A 14,658-nucleotide genomic window follows, 5' to 3' on the forward strand; every position below is an offset into this window, starting at 1 on the left:
ACTACAGAGTAAATCAGCCTTTGTACAACTTCTATCTGTACGGCGTAAGGACATACAAGCTGCGAAGGGAGGTGTAACTTAGCTCCGTGCGTCGCAGCGTCATGGATGAAGTATTGTTTCTGGAAGCTACTTTGACATTTGACAGACAGTGAGCTCAGGTGGAGGATATGATCAACTGACAGGCCGAGTAGCTCGAATACAAGACATAGATGATTTTTGTTTGGGCCTTCGTGAGTGAATGGGTTTAGTCATATTGCGAGACTTCCCTCATGGTAAGTTTCTGGCATATTCTGTATCATGTGCCAGTCACACTGTAGAGATTCCTCCCCACCCTAGCTTATGGTGATTCCGTATACCGGGTGGATACCAGCCGGTATCTTGAATCTGATAACGCTCCTGGTGCAGATAGTATATTGCTTGGTGTCCATCCAAATATAGATTGTAAATCAACTCTGTTTGATAGAAGATTGATAGCGAATACAAGTCCAAGAGTGCATCAATCATACTGAGTTCGATTGTATATTCATCATATCGCTCAGCACATACTCTGTGGCGGCAATGGTGATAGATTTTCAGCCATTACCAGATCACCTGATTCCCTTCCATCCCTGAGTGGAAGTTGTGGGCAGCCCGTCTCCTCCATACTACATCTTGGGACGACCGAGTGGTCTTGAACCAAACACGAACTTTGTGTACCATTCTACAGATCCTTCCACTGTTAGACCCACCGCTAGAACCTGATTGTGATGATCACAGCCATTTCTGACCCCATACACGCGTCATGCTATTCCTTCCTCAGGGAGCATGACACTCCTGAAGGAGGCATTAGTCGCATGATCTTTTAAGTCTATACATTCTGGGGAAAGGTATCCCGCAATGCTTTTCTCATGATCCTTGTGACTGAAAGTGTATAAGGCGAGAAATACGTCCAAACGTGCTTCCGACCAGCTGAAGCGCAAGCACTCTGCCGACCGACGTACGTTATTATTGACGATATGTTTTCTAAACCTTCTATTATTTTGCGAACGCGTTCCATACGACGCAAAGACAAATGTCTCAAATCAACGAGATGATTAAGGTTGTACTTGAATGGAGTGCACAGTGCACAGTGCACAGACCACCCTGAGTCTGTTCTCTCCATTTTCCCGCAAGCGAGCCATACGATAGCGAGATATGCCGATCGTTAGATCTTTCAGTATAGTGGAAATCTGGGGTACTTTCACCTGAGACATTCAAAGTTTATGAATATAAATAGCAATCTGGTCAGTTCAGGGGAGATCGAAGTGCTCCTGTATGCTAGCATAGACTACTGACTGGTTCTTCCTAGATACATAATGTCGCAGGGGTTGTTAACCTAAAGTCGAACCCCTTGTCTACTTTATTATACTCCGAGTAGTATGACTAGTGGCAGTGTCTAGGAAGCGCCGTTGTTGAACCTTGGATTCACCGATTGCCCAAAGGACGATAGTAATCCACAGAATGATATTAACGGAGGTCCATTCAGCAGAATAGACTTTTCCTTGCAAGAGTTCGTCGTGTGAAAGATTCGTACCGCGAAGACTCGAATGTCTTGGATGAAGGACCAATCAATTTAAATTCGCCGAGGTTGAAGTGGAGCGCGTACGAAAGGGAAAAAACCCCAGTCGGTGCGGAGACCAAGTCGGTCTCCTTCATTAAGTTCTTCCCCCGCGATTCCTCCGGCCTCCAGCTTCACTGCGCGACTTTTGGCCCCTGTTCTTGCGGGTCTTCCTTATTCTTTCTGTTTATTTTTATTTTTATTTTATTTTTTTCGGGTCACTTCGATATATGATCGTATTTGATTTCTGATCATTATTTTCTTGTCATTCGAGTCTCCCCACCCATGCGATACTTATACGCCTGATCTTTTCCTCTTCCTTTGAATACCGTCTTGTCCGGAAGCAGTCCGGCCGTTGTACTTTTTTTCCAACTGCCCCAGGTCTTGGCTCATGCTAACTCCTCCCTCAGAAGAATCTCTCCTCTTGCAACCCTCCGACCACCACCAATGTCTACCTGACATGGACCCAGCCCAGTCGGGGGATGCGCCGCAAGGCAATACACAAGAGACCACCGATGATCCGCAAAATAGCACCGCCAAGCGGAAATGGAGACGCAACCGCATTGCCTGCGACGCCTGCCACTCACGGCGCGTGCGATGCGACCGGGCCTTTCCCTGTTCGCGCTGCCTCCGCAGTGATATTCATTGCGAATTCACCCGGGAACGTCGGAAACGGGGTCGCATTGCACGATCGCAGCAGACCGACACCAAGGGCGGCACTGGAAAGGCGAATGGACGTATCCCCGCACCGGCAACGGCGGATGCAGTTGCAACGCCAGCACCGAATGGCTCTCCCTCGTCCAGTTTTCCGCACCGGTCGCCCGGGACGAACGAGATGACCGCATCCGCGCCGAGTGTTGATGAGCGCCGGTCGCAAGCCGACGTGCCATTGCCCCCACGGAAGTTGGCCCCCGGGGGCAATGTGACGGAAGAATGGCTGGCAGCAGCCCATGTGTCTCCGGGGTCATACGATTTCTTGGGCGGCGGGTTGGGGGAGGGACCGTTTCCCCGAATGTTCGATGTATGGAGTGGAGTGGATTTGTCCAACAATAGCGGTCCCACGCCGCAAGGTGCGAAAGTGGTGGGCCAGACGCCGGGCGTACCGCCGACCTCACTGAAATATCCGGTCCTGCAGCCGTTAATGCCGTTTTTGGATGCGAACCTGCCCCGGAGGCTGGTGTTCGATCTGCTTGAACTTTATTTCACCAGCGCTTTCTCAACCCAAATGCATCCTGTGTGCCATCACATCCATTCGTATATCTTGCGCAAAGCCTCTTTCCTCAGTCGCGATGCGCCGCGCCCCAGCACTCCGGCACTGTTGGCCAGTATGCTATGGGTGGCAGCGCTGGATGACCGAGCTTTTGCCTTGTCGATTTCGCCACAGCAGCGGAAGAATATCTGCCAGTTCCTGTGCGCTCTCACGATCCGTTTATTGAGACCGTTGATTCACGTGTCCTTCAAAGACCAGGGGGCATCTCTGAGTGAGCCGGTCGGCCAGGAACTGCCCCCGACCACGGTACACCATCCGTTTGAAGGGGGCGGGGATGATCGGGGCCTGGTGGGACCGGCGGGATCGCTGGATGATGTGATTACCTATATCCACGTCGCGTCCATCATCTCCTCGAGCGAGCAAAAAGCGGCCAGCATGCGATGGTGGCATGCGGCGTTTACCCTCGCTCGTGAGCTCAAGCTGAACCAGGAGATCGAGGTGCTGCCGAATGTAGATACTCAAACCGAAGGGTCGAGCCCTTCGTTCGATTATGGGTTACCGGGGTGGAACGGGGTAGACCCCCGACCCTTTTTTGACTACTCGAATCCGACCCGACCGAGCTTGAACTGTGTCTGTGACCGCCAGGACACGCAGAACACGATCACCGAAGAGCACCGCGAGGAGCGTCGTCGGGCGTGGTGGTTACTGTATATTATGGATCGCCATCTGGCGTTATGTTACAACCGGCCATTGGCCTTACTGGACGCGGAAAGCGAAGATCTACTGCTGCCGTTGGACGAAGGGTCCTGGCAGTCGGGGAATATCCATAGCAACAGTCCTCGACCCGACGGGCCACAGTGCGTACTATCGGGCGACAAAAATAAACGCCGCGTGTTTCCGAATTTCATCTGCCACGACCACTCTATCTTCGGCTTTTTTCTCCCCCTGATGACCATGACTGGAGAGCTGATTGACTTGAATCAGTCTCGCAACCATCCGATGCTCGGAGTGAGGCTGAATGGGAAAGATGCGTGGGATGTGCATGTCAACGAAGTCTTGCGCCAACTGGAGATCTACAAAGCCAGCCTGACGACGTTTGCAGCCACTGCCTCGGATCCCGAGGCCCCACTTTTGTATGCATATCCGCCGCCCAAGCCGGACCATGGGGTTGATCCCGCCCTCACCCAAGCCTATTCCTGGCATACCCAAACGGTGATCTCCTATGCGTCGTACCTGGTGCACGTTCTGCATATCCTCCTCGTGGGCAAATGGGACCCGGTCTCTTTGATCGAAGACAAAGATTTTTGGACATCCTCCCCTGCATTTGCCTCGACGATTTCCCACGCCTTAGACGCCGCCGACTCGGTCGACCAGATTCTCCGCTTCGATCCTGATATTAGTTTTATGCCGTACTTCTTCGGCATCCAATTACTGCAAGGCAGCTTCTTACTACTGCTGATCGTCGAACGCCTGCAGAAGGAAGCGGGCGAAGGCATCCTGAACGCGTGTGAAGTGATGATCCGCGCTACGGAATCGTGCGTCGTGACGCTGAACACAGAGTATCAGAGAAACTTCCGGCAGGTGATGCGCAGTGCCGTTGCTCAGGCGCGCGGGCGCCCTGTCAATCACAGCGAAATCCGGCACCGGCGGAAGGCCGTGTTAGCCCTCTACCGATGGACACGAAAGGGAACCGGACTAGCCTTGTAATTAGGGCTCGCCAATGTCGATGGGTTCTCGGCTCTGAACCGGGCCTATCAGCGCAGGATCTACTCAGCTGTACATAGTAGTAGATATGCAGCTCAGTGTCGTCATACTGCGTATACGCAGGTGTAGCTGTGTTCAACTAGGTGTCATAAAAGAACTCCCGGTGATGTATATAGTTGGTTCCGACGTGGATATTGACGTCTGTATATGTATGTGTAGTATGGTATATAATGATTTATTTACGGTATTGTCCTTGACCACACCCATTCATCTCAGAGCAAGCTATCTAGATCACAACTCTTCAAAGCGGATAATCATATCTCTTCAGAATCGGGTAATATCCCCTCCTAATTTACGGCTCCTACCAACCCCAAATCCACGTGCTCGGTTAAATATCTTAGGTAAAATTAACAAAAGCAAGATCAGAATCTATCTCCGCCAGTAGAGAGATCGGGCGGATCGAATCAAGGAACCGGCCGTTAGAAGTAGCGATCTTCGATGGTTGTGCACGACCGTCAGGCACCATCTCTTTCCTCAAGGGGAACACCACCTGATGTGTGGTACGAGCTGTGAGGTTATTCCTTTTCTCCAGGATTCCCTCCATAGTCAATATAATTATTAGAATTATTAGGATTATTGTTCTACATAGTAAACATAGTCTTTACAGATATTGACAAGGTATAAGTTTAGCATCCGATTCACCAAAGTCGGAGAAAATAGAGACAAAGTAAAATTAACAAGACATGATAAACAACCCAAGACTCCAGAGAATCAACCATCATGCAATACATCACAGCTGACAACCTTCGTGAGTACTCCGTAAAGGACTTCGTAAAATAGACAGTATGTACCCCAGACTCCGCAACCCCGGCCCGACATCAAAGTTCACACTCGGTCTCGGTTAATACACCACCAGACCCCTAATAACCGACCAACCGACCAGGAACACGACGAAAAATCCGGGGAAACGAAAAAAATCTAATCAAACCCAAAACGCAAACTCAAAATGTCGGTTAAATTGCAAAGCTCCGGGGAAATTTAGTCACAGTTTCAGGACCTGGACTCGGACGGTGACATAACCATGTGGCCAGGTGATCGGCATGGTTTTTTTTCTGTTTCTTTTTCTAAGGTAATTCGAAATTAAACGGTGGTATGGGGTCGAGCTCGGGGACAAGGTTGGAGTTTTATTTTGCCGATGGGTCTATACTTGTTTTTATTGGGATTTATCATTTGGGCATGGGGTGACCTGGGGATGGTACAGAGGAGTATAAGTGTGGCAGGGCCCCCAGACTGGGGTTTATCTGTAGAATTGATTGATTGATTGATTTGTATACCTATACCTACCTTACCATTGCTATTGTTTACAAGCTATATCTACAACTGTACCTATATCTGGAGTTGAAGCTGCATCGTTGCTAGCTATCGCATCGCATACCAACAAATCTATCTATATCTACGATGAATCGATATTTCTGAATGAGCTGATTCACTCTGATTCTATACTGACCTCCTCATTCATTTCGACCCTCAAATCCACACTCAAATCGACCCAACCTCACAAAGTGAAACAAACAAAAATGACCACCCACGACCACACTCTCTTCACAACAGTCCCATACACCGAAATCCCCTTCCTAGATCACAACCACGATGGCCACGACCTCGATCTCTCGCTCAGTGACGTGTTCGCCCCCGGAATGCTCGAGCACTGGGACCTGGACCTGGACCTGGCGGGAAAACCGGCGGGAGAATTCCCCGTGCCGACTGACTTTGGGTTTAATTATCCGGTGGATTTGGTGGAGCTGGGATGTGCATTTGGGGAGGGGGAAGTTGGGTATGTTCTTTTTTTTATCTATTTCAATTTTTTTTTCCTCGGTGGGATCGAGATGAGTGTATAGAACTCTATGCTGGGTTCTATTCTACTTCTCTACACCAGCTATGCATACGTACCGAAAGGAAAGATAACTAACAAAAGAAACACAGCCAAACACAAGAACCCGGTACAACAGCATTAAGCACGCTCCTCCGCTCAACCTCCTACCAAGCCACCCAGCGAGCCCTGTACATGACCACGTCCACGCCAACACCCACAACACCAACACCAACACCAACCACCCCGAACGAAGGTCCCCACTACAACAACAACAACCACAACAATAACGCAATCTACTCTCCCAGCTCCCCAACAAGCACGCATAACCCCTCCGACACAATCTCCGTCTCCAACAGCGACACCGAGAGCATATCCTTCGGACCGCGCACACCGCCCTCGCACAGCTACACGCCGACATACACATTCAACACGGAGTACAGTCACTCCCCGAATCAAAAAAAGCGTAAAGCAGACACAGGGCTCCACCACAACACATACACATACAATTACCCAGAAGCAAGCGGAGACCGGGAAGACTTCGCACTCGGCGTTTTACCCGAAGACGCTGTCTTCTTCTACCCTACCCATACCAGACCTACTACTAGTGCTAGTGGCAGTGGACACCACAACCCGAAACGCCGACGTTCTTCCGTGGAAGCGCATTCTCCATACCAAGAAGAACTAGACCCGGAACCACAACAACCACAGCCACAACCCGAGCAACAAGCACAAGCAGAACCACAACCACAGCCACAACCAGAGCAAGACATTTTCACACCCCTAGAAATGCCCGACGGCAGCACGCGCTTCACCTCCAACTGGTTGCCCGTGGACCCGTCCGGCGGATTCACGATTTGTCCTGATCCGTTGGCGGGGGCTTTGGGGGAGGCGTTTGTGAGTGTGGGTGGGTGAATCAATCGATCATGCCATACTATTTATTTACTATTTACGATTGACTGTTTATTACTCTGCCTACGCGTGCTGCGGGGGGTGAGTTTTAATTTGCCGTGTCGGGTTGGGTTGGTATTACCGGTAGCCTGGCTAGCTGGCTAAGTTGCTAGCTACTACTACTAGTGCTAGTAACTGGCTACGACGAGAGTGCGTGATGCGCTGGTTGACGCTACGGACGCTACGGATATTAACGTGCGTTGCTCGGAGCTTGGGCCGAGATTATCAATCTATCTCGATTCTGGATTCTCGATACTACCGCCTATCGATCGAATCTAGAAGATTCAACGCGATCGCATCATCTCTGTGAAGATGATTATGGATGGATCCCCTTTGGGTTTATTTCTGGATGGATCCATGATGTGCCGTGCTGCCTCTGAGAAGGACGCAGCCGAGGCGGGGCCTCGGCGATATCTCCGTCGGATTTTCACTCCGGACGGGTCCTGAACCAGACATCATTGGTGTCTTGTATATTGATTGTATATTGACTGTATAGCCTACGCTATAGTCATCATATGCTATAGCATCACATGGTATAGATAATATACTATGGAATTGAATCCACATGTGCTACTCCCCGAAACACCGTACCATTTGGACCTGCGCCACCAGAGATTGAAAGGTTCGTCATTCGTAAACACCGTAGCTCGGGAATGTTGGAATCAGAGAAAAAAAAAGAGGTCATGTAGATTCGCTCTTAACCGCCGACGATGCGCACTTGTTCGAAAATACTGTAAACTCCAATTTGCGCCCGATGTACTGGAATAACTCCGCGATGAATTCCTTCTCGATCATCCCCGGCGAGAACGCGTCGAACGCCGTGCGCAGGACGAACATGATCCGCGACATCAGATACCCCGGGATGTTGTTGATGTAGTATTTCATGCTGCGGCAGATGTCGCATGCGAATTGGTACCGCTGTTGCGGGCCGAGCACGCTGACCAGCCCGCTATCCGACATGGAGACGACTAGCGACAACGCCCAGTAGAAACACATCGAGGTCGCCAGGAGGATATCGGGATAGTGCAGAATCTTGGCGACCGTGACAGACATGGTGCTGGTGTTGCGACACTGGAAGATAGGAAAGCCGTCGGCGGACTCGGTGTCGTACGCTTCCCATGCGGTGCCCGCGGGATACGTGTCGGCGTAGGCGGCTTTCCACAGATTGAGGCGCGCCTGCAGCTCGGTTGCTTGCTGCCAGATGGAGCTCTGCATCCCAGTGAGCTCAAACGTGCATACCGCTGCTCTATCTACCATGGCGCTGAATTCATCGATCCGGGAAAGATAACCGGGGATATCTACGGCAATGTCTAGGAGATGCTGCAGGATATCCTTGGCCGGCGCATCGCCCGCCCAGGGAACAGTCAACCAGTCTTTAGACGCTAGGAAACTCGGTTTGCGATGAACCAGTGCTGCCGTGACCTGGACGTCCAAGATTAGCCTCTAGCAACTGTAGCAAGATCTGCGTCATACCCAATACAGCCGAAGATCGACGAACAAAGACCGCTCAATTCCGTAGCGATGTCGATAAGCCGACCGCGTACGGAGAAGCTCTAAGCCACCGAGCTGGTGCCTAAATATAGATCTTTCGACGTTTGTTTGAAGGCCTGGAAGATATGAGCCCATGGAACCCGGCACAAGAACCGTAACTGACCTCTGTAATTGTCGACAACAATACAACTACAAGGACCTCGGTAGATTTGTTCCCCTCGGTGTCATATAGGGCAGCTTGGAGCTGCCGAAGCGTTCGGACATATTTGGCATGTCCTGCTAGCTCGACTGACCGGTTCCCGTCGCGCCGACCGGCAAAGGTCAGCGCGGTCGCCTCAAAAGCGTTGCACAGCATGGGCGAGATCATACGCATATCCGATGCTTCGCGTAATGCGATGGTACCGCCGTATTTCTGATGGTCGTCGGGGCTGAAATTACGTATCAGTCGGTCGACAAACAATTCCATCACGGTGGAGGCAAGGGCCGGATCGTTTAAGATCGCCTTTTGGCGCGACAGTGACGTAGGGGAAGCTTTATATAGAGTAGCATTAATATATCGATATAAGACCAATCAGGGTCAAGCCATGGCGGTCGAGATTACGGCTATGACTCGGATCAAGGGTACATACATTCTCTCTGCGACCCGGTAATATCCCCTGTACTCACCCCTGAAGGGTCGGGAGAATCTCGCCGCGCCTGTCCAGGATGCGCTGCCTGCTCACCTGGCTCTTCCTCGTCGCTGTCATTGGGTTTAATTTGATATAAAGAGCTACTGCCGGTTTCTTCAGCTTTTACAGGGGGTAGGTTGGCCAATTGACGGGCCTCAGCGAGCTGCCGCTTGAGGCTCTCGCATGTTTGCATAAGGTTCTCGATCAGGGCCGATTGTTCGATATAGTGTCGGTCCTTTTTGCTGGTGCCATATTCGCATTCCGAGGGCGTCCCCCGAAGACAGCACGCGCCACATGGTTTCACCCGGTCGCACTACCGCATCAACGAGATCTTATTAGTCGAATCGTCAGAGAATCAGTCTCAGCCCAATAGGACGCTGCGCTTGAAATCGCAACAGCCGTAATGGCCAGCGAAGCCACCAAGAACCCGGACAGGGTGTGGAAATTACCTTGACTTTGCGTTTGTGGCAGTTTAAGCATGAATAAGTGGGGCGGATCTTCTTTCGCGCGCCCAGCTTAGCTGTCAGAGTTGGGTTGGGTTGATCATTGCTCTGCCGGTCGCCATGCTCACTGCTCATGGTATTGGGATTGCTATGATTCGAAAGGCTTTGTTCGGTGGAAAGACGCTCTCTTCAAGTGACCGAGCTGCCGCCCAAGTAATTATGGCGTGGAAAGCAGCGGAAAGGGCGATTGGGGTAAGTCCCTAAGATGGGGGCGTAAACTGCCTTTCGGTCGCACGCTAGTTGGGATCCTTCATGCACGGTCACTTTGTGGACCTGGCAGGATTATTGGAGAATCAATACACCGAATGACGACGAGACCTGACACGCAAGACAAAGCCAAGCCCAAAATCCTGCGCTCCTGCTGCTTGAAGCGGTCGAGGATCCATGGTGCACCGAAAGCCTATCTTATGTATGTATTTAGTTGCCTCCAACAGGTGCGAAGAATTTCACATAAATTCAACCAATTCCTCAAGACCATGGGACCGCTTCCTCAGGCAATGGTTCATTGCAGGGGTCTGAGTCTGTGGCGAACATGGTGGATCGATCGTTGGTGGACTCCAAATTGTATGCGCTTCCGGCGCTGGTGACATGTCAAGAAAGAAGAAAAAAAAAAAAAAAGAAATGGGACTCGTATCTGCACGTAAATCATTGGTGCAGGATCACGTAAAATGTGCCCAATTTTGCACGCTATTGGACACAAGTGTCCAGCACGGTTTCCCGTGTCGTTCCATGTTCAGTAAAGTCTCCAATAATCCTCTGCATTATAAGGGGGAACAAAAGGGTCTGGCATCCTCGAGGGTTGACTTTGAGCGACTTGCAGACGATCGGCGTTTTAGCTCAGTTATCCGTTGGCGATCGTCCCCAAAGGCGGTCTTAAAGCTTGGCTTTTTCAAATCCACCTCTCGGTCGAAGGGCACTATTTGGAGTATACATGCGACCTATGTCAAAAGCGATAAGGCAGCGTTCAACTTGGAAGTCGAATCGATCAGAAAGTTGGCTCTTTGGGTGACTCACACTTCCACCTGAGCATGGCTGTCCTGTCCTGCAGTGTAATCATCCCGAAAGCTTATCACGGTTAGCACGCTGTGTTGCAACTGGCATGCAAGTGAAACCCTTCCTTCGATAAAATAGCTGCGGCTCGAAGTATGTCTCCTTGCGGGTGACAAGAGCAACGGAAATGCGCATGGAATGGTGCAACCGTTCCAGCGGGAACAAAGGAGAGGTCATCTGACATCACCTGGCTGATGGTCGTCGTAAAGATAGCTTGCGATAAGCCATTATCAACAATGACAGTTGTATTCGATCAACCAGTCCTGGTCAAGTATCACAAGGCTGGGGCTGCAGGCATCACACTGCAGATCCCGAAGAATGGGTTGCATTGTCCATACAATAAAAATGCTCGTTTTAGACAAAAGCATCTTCCCTGTCGCCCCACAAATAGTGTTCTGCACGTTCAGGGATCCCGGTGGCTGGGTTGGAGGCCGTTGCACCCGTATAAAGTCGCAGTTATATCCCTCGCATTACTAATGTACAACCCTTCATGTCGTTGAGTTTCTGGTAGACATTAATGCCTGAAGCAAACCGCGAATTATATAGTGCGTTCTGACTTCACAGTGGATAGAATTATCACAAAGCTGAGAGCACGGAGCTCTAAACTGCGCTGTTCTGATTAAATCACCAAATCTAAGTTACAAGGAATGACAACTATAGACAGAAATCCGTGATGTCGATGGACATCTAGCCTTCTCAATAACAATAGGACCGGTAGCCCTTACAGCGCCACAGACCGAGTGATGCACAAGACAGGCATCGATGTGATCGGCATACCCCTTAGAATACTTGGAGATTGCTTGATACGTTCATGTGTATGTTGAGAGGCCTTGAAGACGCCCCTAGGAAATAAGGTTAGTTCTCTAAGCGGAACATCAATATGAGATCTTATTTACCTAGTGATGGCGACGGGCGTGATGGCGCCTGACGTAAGCCGACGAGGATGGGGTTGCGCTGGAAGATGGGACCGCGCTAGAGGTAGGGGAAGGAGTAACACTTGCGCTGCTGGAAGCACCGCCAGCGCCCAACTTGCCGACACCCGCGTTGGCCTTGACATAGGAAGGCACCTTATCTGTGGTCATAGCCTTAGAATCGCCTTCGCCCTTCGGCCAGCCGGAGAGAACCGCTTCGTCATTGCCCGACAATTCGCCGGAACTGGTCAGCTCATTCGCAATGCAAGGACGGCCGAGCGCAGAGGTGCAGGAAGACGCGTCCTGAGCGTTCACAGCAAAGGTGGAGCCGGGCTTATTCTCGGGGTTCATAGGAGTCTTGACATTGGAGAAAACGTTGCCCTCAATAAGCACATTGGCTCCCTCACCGACGTCGAAGGCGTGACCGCTGTTGTTCTCCCAGAGGTTGTTGTATGCGTGCCAGTGGCTATCGAACTCGATCTTAGGAGAACGGCCGGACGTGTGATGCAAGTAGTTGTTAGCAAAGGTGATCTGGTCGCCCTTGCCATAACCTAGGCTGCAGGTAATCAGTGTCCGTTGTGGCGGTTCAGCATTAGAGTTAAGAGTCACTTACACAGACCAGTAGTGGTGTCCATCGCAGGAGGAGGACCACTTAGTCTGACCGTCAAACTCACTGTTGGAAACAGTAACACCACCACCTATCGATTTAATCAGCTTTTGTCCGACCAATATGAATTCTGCCCCCCGTGACACATACTAGACTCATAACCAGTTACAAACATCTGGCGGCCAACCAGGGAGACCTTGACATGGTCGATCCAAATCTTGTCCGTGCCGTCGAGCGAAATAGCATCACCACCCCAGATGTACTGGGGGTTCAGCTCGGTGATGTGAATGTTCTGGATGATGATGTTGCTGACGCCATTGACCAGCCTCAGACCCTTACCACGGATCACACCGGCGTCGCCCACACCGATGATGGTCTTGTCAGAGGCAACCTCCATGCCTTGAAGGCCGGCATTGTCGTATGTGCACTTCGTAGCAGGGTAGGAACCGCACCAGTCAGAACCCTCGGTTTTGATTGCATTCTGCCCAGCATCGCCGCAGGTGTTCGACTCCGGGACACAGCATTCGCAGTCGGTACAAGTGTCTTCACTACCGATGAAGTTGAACTCCTTGTCGATCACAATCACTCGGGGGGTAGAGTCGGCCAGCCATTCCTTGAGCTCACTTGGGTCCTTGGGCGCCGCCGGAGCGGCGTTACCACCGCCAGTAGTCCCGCTGGCGAAGCCAAACGGAGTACCAACGACACTCTGGGCCTGGGCAGATGCACCTAGCAGGGCAGCTGCCGTCAGGAAAGAACGGAGGAGAACCATTTTGCCAGGGCGTTATGGCCAACGGAAAACGGACTCGATACTAAAATGACGGAAACCAACTGAACCAGCAGTTTTTGATATGAGGGAGGGATTGACAAACTTGGAAAGGGAGTATAGAGTACCAATCTATCTGCACAGCCGTGGGTATGATGGCGGCTTTATATGCTGACTGAGAGAAGTTGCAACAGTACAATGACGACTACTCATATCGCCGAGTATATTCCTCCACCAATTGTGCACCATTAGAGTATCCTCAATCAGAAAGCGGAGCCCGTTAGAGATTGATAAAACGGGCTGCATGGTGAAACTAGGCCCGGTTGGTAGACTAAGACAAAGGTTTCCTTGTACCGCAGTTTTCCCGGTCGATCACTTAGTTATGCCGTACTCCTGTCGGCAGTACTTCCTAATATTTTAAGGTGCTTTGTATATTCGGAAGTATAGTTACTCGCTGACAACAGATAGCAAATGAGGTCAAAGAGCATGCAAAGACAGATCGGACCATCTGATATTACCAGGCATGAGCGATAGCGTGTTGTTGTCCCAAACCAGGAACTGACTATGATTTCCCCATTGGGATTTTGTTGGTGGAGAAAAGTGGAAGATCGTCAGGGCGAGAAGTTAGAATAGCAGTTGGTCCGCCCGCAGTGGGCCCCAATCGCCCAGTGGCTACTCAGTAGATACGTCTGATCTCTTTGAACAATCCCCTTTGCTCGGAGTGGCATCCGTATACTGAGTAAACATTGATGTCCTTTCATGGTGGCTATGCATTGCCGATCTTTAACTGTCTGAGATCCACCCCATTGTCTAGCTTCTGGAACGATCAATCAATCCCTCACGACCCGGGAGTGCACAATGGGTATGGCGTATTGCTATGGATGGGTTGGCAGCGATCATAATTACTTCGGAGCTGTGCCTTGCGAATTAAGCCACCAACCAACGAAAATGATGCGAGAAGCTGTTCTTCATTGGAGCTTGCAATTCTAGCCTTAGTAAATGTCGGTAGGTCTTGCTACAGTGAAACAATCTTGCAAATAGCATCACGTACGAAGAGTACGTAGTGAGGGTATGCGGTGGATATAAGGTGGATAACGACGGGATCCTATGCCGATCTCTTAATCTGAGTGTCGCCAAATTGAATGCCCTTCACTTTAGGGTAGGGACCACCAGATGAGGGAATATCGTGGAAGATTCTGGAGGATCAAGTCGTTTGCCATTTGTCCTAGTCATTACTATTCAAGGCTCGAGGTCTTTTAAGTGACGCATATCCTTGTCGCGGCACTGGTCCACCTTCCTTCATTGAGCAATGATCGATATATTGTATAGTGTTGGTGCTGGATGCATTATACAG

General features: G+C 50.6%; 4 protein-coding genes across 4 annotated transcripts; 2 read left to right on the forward strand and 2 right to left on the reverse strand.

Annotated features, from left to right (window-relative positions):
• Window positions 1–1,967: 1,967 nt before the first annotated feature.
• Window positions 1,968–4,493, forward strand: ANOM_006143 (Zn(II)2Cys6 transcription factor; the record flags this gene model as incomplete). Its single annotated transcript, XM_015551400.1, has 1 exon — window positions 1,968–4,493. The coding sequence occupies one exon, from the start codon at window positions 1,968–1,970 to the stop codon at window positions 4,491–4,493; it is 2,526 nt and encodes an 841-aa protein (XP_015406719.1).
• Window positions 4,494–6,067: 1,574 nt separating this feature from the next.
• Window positions 6,068–7,275, forward strand: ANOM_006144 (uncharacterized protein; the record flags this gene model as incomplete). Its single annotated transcript, XM_015551401.1, has 2 exons — window positions 6,068–6,324; window positions 6,474–7,275. 2 exons carry the CDS (start codon window positions 6,068–6,070, stop codon window positions 7,273–7,275), a joined length of 1,059 nt encoding a protein of 352 aa, XP_015406732.1.
• Window positions 7,276–7,992: 717 nt separating this feature from the next.
• On the reverse strand, window positions 7,993–10,048 carry ANOM_006145 (Zn(II)2Cys6 transcription factor domain-containing protein; the record flags this gene model as incomplete). The annotated part of the gene is made up of 5 exons (XM_015551402.1): window positions 7,993–8,733; window positions 8,785–8,877; window positions 8,966–9,333; window positions 9,432–9,783; window positions 9,920–10,048. 5 exons carry the CDS (start codon window positions 10,046–10,048, stop codon window positions 7,993–7,995), a joined length of 1,683 nt encoding a protein of 560 aa, XP_015406714.1.
• Window positions 10,049–11,919: 1,871 nt separating this feature from the next.
• ANOM_006146 (pectin lyase F-2) lies at window positions 11,920–13,310 on the reverse strand (the record flags this gene model as incomplete). Its single annotated transcript, XM_015551403.1, has 3 exons — window positions 11,920–12,490; window positions 12,548–12,632; window positions 12,692–13,310. The coding sequence occupies 3 exons, from the start codon at window positions 13,308–13,310 to the stop codon at window positions 11,920–11,922; spliced, it is 1,275 nt and encodes a 424-aa protein (XP_015406713.1).
• Window positions 13,311–14,658: the final 1,348 nt, after the last annotated feature.

The sequence above is a fragment of the Aspergillus nomiae genome (assembly GCF_001204775.2).
Source record: "Aspergillus nomiae NRRL 13137 chromosome Unknown contig00141, whole genome shotgun sequence".
Classification (NCBI taxonomy): domain Eukaryota; kingdom Fungi; phylum Ascomycota; class Eurotiomycetes; order Eurotiales; family Aspergillaceae; genus Aspergillus; species Aspergillus nomiae.